The 11,004-nt window shown below is 40.8% G+C and overlaps 1 protein-coding gene across 1 annotated transcript in view; it reads left to right on the forward strand.

Moving 5' to 3' along the window:
• The first annotated feature begins 54 nt into the window (after nucleotides 1-54).
• CDK6 (cyclin dependent kinase 6) overlaps nucleotides 55-11,004 on the forward strand; it is a 219,279-nt gene continuing 208,329 nt past the window's right edge. Inside the window, exon 1 of the mRNA XM_007461886.1 lies at nucleotides 55-287. Coding sequence (XP_007461948.1) covers nucleotides 55-287 — 233 coding nt within the window. The remainder of the gene's footprint in view (nucleotides 288-11,004) is intronic.

Consider the following 11,004-nt stretch of genomic DNA (forward strand, 5'->3'; position numbering starts at 1 on the left):
GAGCGCGCCCCCCGCCCGCCCCAGCGGCGCCGCGCCGGGCGGCGTCCGGGCGGCATGGAGAAGGACGGCCTGAGCCGTGCCGACCAGCAGTACGAATGCGTGGCGGAGATCGGGGAGGGCGCCTATGGGAAGGTGTTCAAGGCCCGGGACCTGAAGAACGGAGGCCGTTTCGTGGCGCTGAAGCGCGTGCGAGTGCAGACCGGCGAGGAGGGCATGCCGCTTTCTACCATCCGCGAGGTGGCGGTGCTGAGGCACCTGGAGACCTTCGAGCACCCCAACGTGGTCAGGTGAGCGGTGGAGCGGCGCCCGCGCCGTCTGGGGCCGCGCGCCGTGGGAGGGCCGGGACTGGGATCCTGGGGCCCGCGAAGATTGAGGGGCAGGGGGGCGGCTAGGGAGGCCCGGCGCGACCCGTTGACCTTACCGAGTGAGAGTAAGTTTTGTCGACAGAGCCACGAGCCAGAGCCGGTGACCTTGCCAGACAGCGAATAGGAAGACAAGTCAAAAAATGTGACCTGGGGCTTCCCTGGTGGCGCAGTGGTTGAGAGTCCGCCTGCCGATGCAGGGGACACGGGTTCGTGCCCCGGTCCGGGAAGATCCCACATGCCGCGGAGCGGCTGGGCCTGTGAGCCATGGCCGCTGAGCCTGCACGTCCGGAGCCTGTGCTCCACAATGGGAGAGGCCACAACAGTGAGAGGCCCGCGTACAGCAAAAAAAAAAAAAACAAAAAATGTGACCTGCGCAGGCCTCCTTGCCGCTGTGCAAGTTTTAAGTGTTTTCTCCCTGCCCACCCTGAAAGGGATCCAGAAAGATGGGCGTCTTTTAGGGACAGAACAGGCCAACCTGAGACGCGCCCCTCCAGCCCCAGCATGGTTTCCATGGCCATTGGGGGAATTTTTGAGAGAATGAGTGAGAGGTCTGAGGATATGGTGATAATTAGTAGAAAGAAAGCTTTATTGGCGGGGCCTAGTAGAAATAAAGTTTAAAAGTGCAGAAACTTTTTTTTTTTTTCCGGTATGCGGGCCTCTCACTGCTGTGGCTTCTCCCGTTGCGGAGCACAGGCTCCAGAGGCGCAGGCCCAGCGGCCATGGCTCACGGGCCCAGCCGTTCCGCGGCATGTGGGATCCTCCCGGACGGGGGCACGAACCCGCGTCCCCTGCATCGGCAGGCGGACTCTCAACCACTGTGCCACCAGGGAAGCCCAAAAGTGCAGAAACTTTTAAGAATAGTTTTGCCAGTCACACCTACAGTTTCTTTTTATTAACGTTGCATAATAATAAGGATTTCTGATGGTCTGAGGACTTCAGTGCTGATGCCCAGTTTGTGTCATTTAAAAAATTTCTTCCCAGAATGTTACCTGTTTGCATTACTTTATGTCTCTGGGCCGGCATAGTCCTTAGACTCCTTCTCCAAAGGGTCAGATGTGAGTCCAGGTTGTGGAATCTTTATATTCTAAAGGTCCTGCCCTTGCTTTTCCTGGGTGGGTTGTGCTGGTGGGTGAGGAGGCACCAGTACTTATAGCCCCTCTTGTGTGGTAACCAGTATTAAACCAAAGTGTGTGTCGCTTAAGATAATGATGTTTTCTTAGTGATCCTGGAATTTCCCCATTGTGTGTTTGACATTGTGTGGTGTGTCATCCTTTTCTTTTTAAAACAGAGGTGCATAGTTTTAAGCTGAAAAGGAATGCCCAGAAACTTCTACAAATCAGGGTGTGATTTCACCTTTCTCATCTCCTAAGATAGTATGTTCGAAAAAGGAGGTCTTGAGGTCTTCTTCCTGTCTTCTCATCCGTCTAGGGGTTCTGTTCAACAAATATGTGTCTACTACTGTATGTGTGCTGTGGATGAAATTATGTAAATAAGCACAGCTAAATATTTTTGTAAAAAGGTCACACAGTGTAACATTAGTCATCAAAGTGGAGAGACCCAAGGCTGACCTTTGAAATACCAAGCCCTCTATAGTTTCAGGGAGCCCAAGTGTCTACAGAATCTTCCTGGGAGGTTTCAGCTTGTCTCCTCTTATCCCAGGTTGGATGATTTGTGTTGTGCTTTGTTCCTGACACAGTCAGACTCAGGCTAGAAGGCAGCAAAGAATCATAAATACATAAATAAAGTAGTAAATGGCTATAATGACAGGATCCTAATATACCTCTATTTTAGCCAGTAAAGAAGAGACGGACAAAAGATAATGAAACTGAGGGAATCAGTGTTTTAGGAAGATGGGATTATAAATAAAAGCAATAGATAACCTTTTGTGTGTATGTTTTCTTTGTTCAAAAATAACAAAAACCCTTTTGGGGAGTCTTTGTGATATTGGAGAGAAAAGTTAAGGGTACATTTTGTCCCCTGTAACTTAGTTATCTTCCTAGTGGAATCACCTAGACACTTCCCAAAGGGTGAATTCCACCACTAGAATTGTAGGTCCAAAGTTCTTGTTTTATTTTGTCTGTTACCTTTGGATAGTGTCGTTAAGGATGATTATCATGTATATGAATAAAATCATGTTCTTCCAATTGTAGCAGTGTTACAGAGGCACCCCGGTGTAACATCCTTTAAAAAACACAGTTTATTCTTGTGACAAAGGAAGGTTGTTTTTGTCATTATGCTGGTAGATTTTGGCTAATCCATCTTATTCTCTTGATTTATTCTCTTGAGGTTGGCATGTCTTTACAGATTTCTAACTAACCCATGTCTTGGATTCTATACTGAGAAATTTTAGGAGACTATACTTACAAGTTGAAGACAAAGGCATCATTTTCTAAAACTATTTCACATGTTAAGTGGTGATGATGACATCTACCTCTTAAGAATTGTGAGGAGAAACTGAGATAGTGTATATGAAAACACTTTGTAAATTTAAGAATGCTTCAAATGTCCACGTATTATTTGTGTTCAGGCAGGTTAGTGGGGCTCTTGCCATGGAGAAAGTTCCCAGTAAGGCCTCAGTTCACCTGACCTTTCCTGTAGAACAAGTCATACTCAAGCCCAGACATTACAGGCTCTGGAACCAAGAAGCTGCTTGAATATAATGAGACTGTAGTTTGTCAGAAAAGACCATCAGTCAAATGCCATGAAATTCAGTGACACTTCAGAAAATTATTGGTGATGTCATCCTCACGAGTTGAGGATCTCCATTCCGTTTTGTTTCCTTCCTGTTTCTTCTCTTCCACTTCTGCCTTGGGGCAATTACTGGCCCCCGTGACTTACTTAGCTAGACTAGGAATTCAGATTTTAGAGGATGATGATATTTGTTCAGGCAGGATCAGGAAGTCAAGGACAGGTGACAACAAATTCTTTCCTTCCAAGGGAGAGTTGTCAAAGTTGGGCCCGCAAACCCGTGATTTATTGTTGTCCCGCAGGATCCGTTTTACAGTCCTATGGCTGGTTCTTTAAAGGTTTCTTAAAAGGGCAGACGCCTTAATAAGTGCCTTCAAGTCACAAGTAATTGATCATGATCATAGGTACCTCCCACAGATAGGTAAGCTTCTAAGCTTGAAGGAGCATAATAAACATACTCATTTTTCAAAAGTTTAAGATTTAATTTTGATGGATTTGCCAGAAAAACTGTCTTGTTATTGCTGGCACTGGTACTGCCTGCATGCACAGGGATAATAACTTGAAATTCTTGCTTACCTGTGCTTGATATATCCTAGGCCCAGGCTTGATCAGCCAGTCAGTGTCTGGGATGTAGACTTACTTGTATTTTGCAGTTGGTAATCCCAAATCCTGGAGACTTTGCCAGAATCAGACTTCAGTATCAGCTTGTATTAGAGCTTCTGCACTCCACAAATGAATCCTATTTTACATTCTGCACTAAATATATATAGTAGATAAAATAATATGTTTTATCAGCAATCTATTCATTCATCAAATATTTATGGAGGGCCCAGTATTTGCCAGACACTGCTGGAAGCTGGGGATACATCAGTGAACAAGTCAAAAAAGTCTACATTTACAGAACTTAACCTTGTAATGGGATGAGCAGTTCTATCTTTTTAAAAATTCAGTTCTCTTTATTTCCATTGGCTTGTTTTGCTATATTTAAGCTAACCATTTTTTTCAGAGCAACTAATATTTGTGGTAATTTGGTTACCCTGAATTTGCTGATTGAATAGTTAGATAACTAAAACACTAATCAGAATCAAATGCTTTTGGGGGATTAAATTTCACTTTAGGCACATACAAAGAGATCTGTATAAGAAGACGTTGACATGTAATTAATAGATACGAACATTTGAACTCCACTTACTCAACAAGGATTTAGGAAGGGACCTACTGTTTAAAAACCATGGGGTTAGGTGCTGGGAAAGATACTTGGGTAAATCATACCTGGCTACTCCTCCCAAGTAATTCCCCTGTTTTTGAAGAAGTAACATGATCATCATAACCCCGATACATGATAGTATCATGTCATTACAAAGTCCTGGTAAGTGCTATCAGTGTTGTCTCCAGGGATTAAATTTGTTAGTGTAGCAGTAAAGGTAATTCAAATTCAAGTACTGGTTCATGAAACTAAAACTCATGGTATTTCAGTGAGTAAACTTGTGTCTAAATATGTTAAATTATGATTATTAGCATATTTAATCACTGCTTAAAAACGCCAGAAAAATGCGTGCAGCTCAATGATTATTAGGTCATAACTCAGGTGGGTTAGTTCATGGGAATCCTGAATAAAAGTGTTGTTTTGTAGGTGAATAATATGTTTATTAGGGCTTGTTTCAGTGAAGGCAGGAAAAGCAGTAGTTTAAATTGCCTTTTTAAATGTCAGTATGTGAAAAGTATGTTTGGGCTTTCATTCTCTGACAGTTCCTGAGAAGGTCCCAATTTTTGAGCTTATTTAGTAAATACACATTTTCACAATGATGTTCTGCCCATTCCTTGTTCCTGCAGAAGATCTTGGTAGTGCTGAATTGTTGCCATTGATTGCACTGTATCTTTTTTTTTTTTTTTTTTTGCTGTACGCGGGCCTCTCACTGTTGTGGCCTCTCCCGTTGCGGAGCAACAGGCTCCGGACGCACAGGCTCAGCGTCCATGGCTCACGGGCCTAGCCGCTCCGCGGCACGTGGGATCTTCCCGGAGCGGGGCACGAACCCGCGTCCCCTGCATCAGCAGGCGGACTATCCACCACTGCGCCACCAGGGAAGCCCTGCACTGTATCCTTTTTACACAACTATTATCACCATGGAATTACTAGAAGTTCTCTATCAAAGAGAAAATGGCTTCTAAAAGGGAAGCTTGTATAAATGTGAATATCTTTTGGTGTATTTTCTTATGTTTAAGACAAGGGTAAATGGATATCTATGAAAATAGACTCCTTGTTAAAAGTAAATTACCCTTAAAAAAATATGCCTCACTCTTGATGATTTCCTAGGAATGTTTTTTAAGAACGAAACATCCAGTACTCACACTGTGTCGTTGGAAACTCATGAATATTAGGGTTGAAAGATACTTTGGAAGTCTCTCAACCCTTTTATATTATAGATAAAGAATCTAAAGGCCAGAGGTCAGGCAGCCTGTCTGTCATGCCATTTTAAAGTCGTTGACTTTCTCTAAAATCTGAGTAGCAATTTTAAAATAATTCTTTTTGTTTGGTGGAAGAAGTTAACTCAAGTGAGTACATTTCTAGTTCGGAAAATATGAGCTATATGTAGACAAAGGTGATAGTTTGCCAGGAATAAATGACATATCAACTCAGGAAATTCCTGAATTCTGCAGTATGCCTTACTGAAGTAAATCTGTAAAAAGTGTGATGATTATCCATTAAATTCTGCTTTTAAGGAAGTTGGGTAATAACTATGATCATTTAAATAGCTGGAGTTAAATAATAATATGGGTAAATAATGTAGTTAAATAATTAAGTAATAATATTGAATTCATTTTCGACAGAGAATAGTTTAAAAACATCTAAATGCTTGGCACTCGTCATATGAATGAGCTATTACATAATGCGGCTCTGGCATCTAATACCCATTTAGTGAAATAAATACCATAATACTTGAAAATTAGGTAGCATAACAACCTCTAGACACCTAAGCAAATATGTTTTACCCATGCCTCATGAAGAACTAGTAACATGATTTCTATTTCTTATGAAGTTCAGGTAAGCTTCTCAGTCTTCTTAGGAAGGAAATTAATTGTGAGCTTCCTGCTGTGGTAGAACATAGCAGGGATGAAATCTGGGTGCAGGAGGAGTGGCAGTAGAAGACAGTAGTATTGGTAATGTTGGGCTATGTTCAAGGGCCAGGAGGTAGCACTGAAAATGGACACAGGTGGTTGGTAACAAGCCAGCCTACATAAAGTTTACCATTTGAGTGGTGTTCTATAGATGCTAAGTCTACTGGGACAGGCAGGTGAGCTGTCGGAGGGAGGAGTTTTATAAGAGCCACTGGGCAGTTGTTTTGAATGTCACCAGTGTGCTACCATACTTGACTTTGTTTTACCAGCTGCACATGTAACTGCTCTCCACTGAGGTGAAATAAAGGCATCTTAAGGCATGTGGCAGGAATCTGTGTGAGTGTGCAGTAGTAGCCTGGAAGTCCATTTGGGATGGAATCATTATTAAACACTTAGTAGTTTACCTAAATTTGGGCAATAACTGACTTTGTCATTTAAGTAGCCATTTTAGTTATTGATTCCTATTTACCCTTCCTAAAGGATTTTAGTTCAGTAGAGTTAGAGTCACAGTATAAGAATTTTTTCATTGAAGAGGGTCTTAGGTTTAACCTAAACCAACCCCCTTTGGCCTGTGTAGGAATTGTTTTGTAAATGCATAAAAGAATTGTCTTATTTTTAGTCAGCTATTTTATTCCTTAGTTATATGCATTGTAGATACAAACTGAGGATAACTAAAGTTCAAACGCAGGTTTATATCCAGTGTTAACAGGACAGGATGACTAATGGTCGCTGCATATTAGAAAACATTCCCTTGGGATAGAAAAGTATTTTCTGTTTAATGATTTTATGTTTGCTGACTTGAAGACAAGGATTGTATGTATCTTTTATATTCCTAAATAACAGTGTCCGTACTGTTAGTTGCCCAATATGTTTCCTGAATGAATGATGTAGAATAAATTAAATTATAGACCTCTTAGATGAGAACTTTTCATCCTTTTAGAGTTGCATATAGCATTAGTAGGTATCTCCGCCTAAACACTGGGAGATTATTGGTATTAACTGTACAGTATCTGTATACCAAGGCTATATAATAAGAGCATTCAAATACTTATTGATATTTTAAATTTTCCCTGTGACTGTCCATTTTTTCATCTTCAGTACTAGCTTCAACTTTGATAGGATTTCCTTGTGTTCTTCGTGTGCATTTGCTGCATGTATCCTACAGTCAGACTGACTAGTCCATTTCCCGTACATATATATGCTCCTGCTCCTTGCCATCACCTCTTCGACTTTAGTTGGGGCTGATCTCAGAATGTGTACACAGTGTTCCTCCCTGTACCGCTTTTTCCACCTGTTGAAGCAGCCGTCAGAACCAAGCTCTAATGCCACCTTTTTGTGTGTGTGGTGTACTCCTTAATACCTTCATTTGGATAAAATTTCTGCTTCCTTTGAACCCTGACAACTTTGGCCCTCCCTTATGGCACTTAGTATATGTCTGCTCTTTAATATTATTATGTCTGTTATTTAAGATATAATATTAATCTTCCCCCCACCCACCATTTTCCACACCCCAGCTGTGAGCTCCTTGAGGCAGGGAATGTGTTTTGGGTCATGTCTGTTTACATTCTACATCCAGTGGAAATAAATGAACAAGTGAATGAAATAATGGAAAGGACGTCCAGTTACTAAGTAAGGGACCACGTGGATTATTTCCATCACATGAATGTTAATACTAAGGAGTGTCAAATAAGGAGGGAAAATGGATCTGTATATTGGGTTATGCTTACTTGGTTTCCTGGGAATAATAAATACTGAAAAGAGAAAGTTTCATTTTTGTTTTATTCCAGTCTTTATATTAAAGTGAGTTTTAAAATTTAAGTAATTCCCATAGTTAACTGTACAGTCTTGGACTTAATTTACATACTGTAGAGAAGACATTAACATTAGGAAATGTGCACACATTCAGTAGAAGTTGCAAACGGTTTGCACATTTTTTAATGTAAGAATGTAGGGTATTCTGGATTTAAAATTTTAGGTTATTGTCTCTGACCAGTACATTTTAAAACTTTCTGGTGGAAATCAAGAAACTATCTGAGTAGTTTCAAGCTGAGAGTTTTAGATGATGTCATCTACGTTCCAACCGTGTAGAATCACCTAAAGAAGTTATTAAATAGCCTTGGGTAAAAATGGGATGTTTTCTTGTTGAGCCATAAGAAACCAAGAGATAGATTTAGAGCTTGGGCTAGAATGGACTGTTGTTGCTGATCATGAATGAAGTGTATTTAAATTATGGAAGTCCCCTTAAAGAACTAGGACAGCATCCCTTCTTTGAAATAACACCCTTCTTACATATTAAGACACAAAAAAGAGTTGCAACATCCTTTTAGTCATTACAAATTATTTGAAGCCCGTGAAGTTTAATCAGTGGTAATTTAGCTAACCAGGAATTCATTAGACTAGAACTTAGGGTTGATGATGCCAGTTGGGTCCTCAACTAAACCAGTTAGTTTTGCAAAGAGAAAGATTGACTCAGAGGGATGGGATTGGTTTCCAGGAGAACTATACAAAAGCATGGTTGATTCGGTGGTACCAATTCCTGATCCTAGAAAAACAGGATTTTTGAGATGAGTCAAGAGTCGCATCTTTGTTTATGAAAAATGGTATAGTTTTTTTTTCCCACTTTAGTTGATGAAATAAAATTGAGAGGTGAAACCATCATTAGGCCAGTAGAGAATGGTCAAGAGATATATCTTATGAACTGAAAGGACCACATGCTCATTAAAAGGAGGGAAGAATGTGGCAGAAGATGAGCTAAGTTGAGGTAGAGGTGAGAGAGAGTGTATGGTGAAGATGTAAAACAGTGACAGAACCTGGCATTGCTTACGTAAATCTGAATTTTCTTAGACTTCAAAATTTGAAACCTAGTGATCCGAAAGTAGATGAAAATTCTGGCACGTTTGGAAAGACCACAGCCAGTGCTTGTTGAATAAGTAAACTCAGACTATCATTCTTTTAATTCCATAATGATAAAAATGTCATAGTTGTCTGATTGCTTTTTCTTGGGAGCCTTATTTTAGCCATCTTTACATTGTCCATTGTGCCTCGCACTCAAATATGTTGAAGTAATGAGTGAATTAATATAGAATGTAAGTTACCCATTAGAACATAAGCTCCATGAGGGCAGGAAGTTTTGTCCATTTTGTTCAGTGCTTTTATCCTCAATATCTAGAACAGTGCCTGGCACATAAATATCTGTTGAGTGACTTACTGAATAATTAAACTGTGAGCAAAGATTACTCTTTTACACAAGTTTTATGAGAGTAAAAGTATATATTAACACCAAAATTTAGCACACATTTTTCTTATTTTTCTATTCACTCATTAGTATTGCATTTAAAACTCTAGGATTATATAGTCTCTAATAACTATAGTAATAAATTGGATTATGACTTAGCGATTAGGAGTTATTTAATAACAATGATTAGCAAGTAGACTGGACACTAAGATATATCCTCTCTGAACTAATTCTTCCACTGATGTTTTCATTCAATAATGAACATAATTTTATATAAACAATATTAGCTGGCATTTTATATGGTCGTATCATTTGCGGCAGAATTGACTTAGATGTTTTGGTGGGAATTTTAAGACATAGTTTCAGATTCTCTGGGTTGTGAAATTTTATAAAAAGGATTGACATACATTCTCTTAAAGAGTTTGACATAAGTTGTAAAGTCATTGTATAAGCGGCTATAGCTGTCCTTACAAGTGGCTAGTCCCATCATGAACCTTGTCCCAATACTCCTATTTGGTGCTGCCATTCCAAGCACCTTTCTTTTCTGCTTAGATCAGTTGATTATCATCATCTAAGGGGTCTGACATTACTTAGTCATGACCACTACTACTACTAATAATAATGGAAAGAAAAGGAGAAAAAAGCGAAAGAGGAAGGAAAAAAGGGAAGAATGGAATGGAATAGAATAGGAAAAGATAGAATAGGGTGAAAATCTGTGGTGGTCCCAGTCGATTGTCAGGTATGTTGCAAGGAGTTGTTACTAAAGTAGAATACCAAGGGAGTCGTTTGTCGTTTTTTATTTAAAGTAATTACATTTTCTGTTAAAGAAATTGTTCTGATAAATATTCTGTGTAGTAAATTACCCCAGAATTTAGGGGCTTAAAACAACCATTTTCTTATGTTCAGGGATTCAGTGGCTGGGGAACAGAGCACAGTGAGAATGGTTTATCTTTGTGATGTCTGAGGCTTCAGCTGGAGTTGACACAGCAGCTGGGGGTTTGATTCATCTTGAGATGATGTCTTCATTCTCAAGTCTGGTGTTCATGCAAGCTGGTTGATGTAGGCTGGGACCTGAGCTGGGGCCGTGGATGAAAGCACCTACACCTTGCGTCTCCATGTGTCCTGGGCTTCCTCTCAGCATCAAGGCTGCAGAGTAATTGGACTTACATGAAGACTCATGGCTCCAAAAGCCACTCAGTGTCCTTAGGAACAGGCAATGTTACTTTTGCCATGTTCTGCTGGTTAAAAGTGAGTTCAAAGCCCCACAGATTCAAGGGGGCGGGACATATACCATCTCTTATTAGAAAATGTTAAAGAATTTGTGCCCTCCCTTTTTTTGGTAATCATGACCTTCATGCTTGGTGATTAGAAGAGTATATGATAAAAAAGCAAGGCTTGGGCTTCCCTGGTGGCGCAGTGATTGAGAGTCTGCCTGCCGATGCAGGGGACACAGGTTTGTGCCCCGGTCTGGGAAGATCCCACGTGCCGCGGAGCGGCTGGGCGCGTGAGCCGTGGCCGCTGAGCCTGCGCGTCCGTAGCCTGTGCTCCGCAACGGGAGAGGCCACACAGTGAGAGGCCCGCGTACCGCAAAAAAAAAAA

Source organism: Lipotes vexillifer, unplaced genomic scaffold (assembly GCF_000442215.2).
Source record: "Lipotes vexillifer unplaced genomic scaffold, Lipotes_vexillifer_v1.1 scaffold663, whole genome shotgun sequence".
Classification (NCBI taxonomy): Eukaryota; Metazoa; Chordata; class Mammalia; order Artiodactyla; family Lipotidae; genus Lipotes; species Lipotes vexillifer.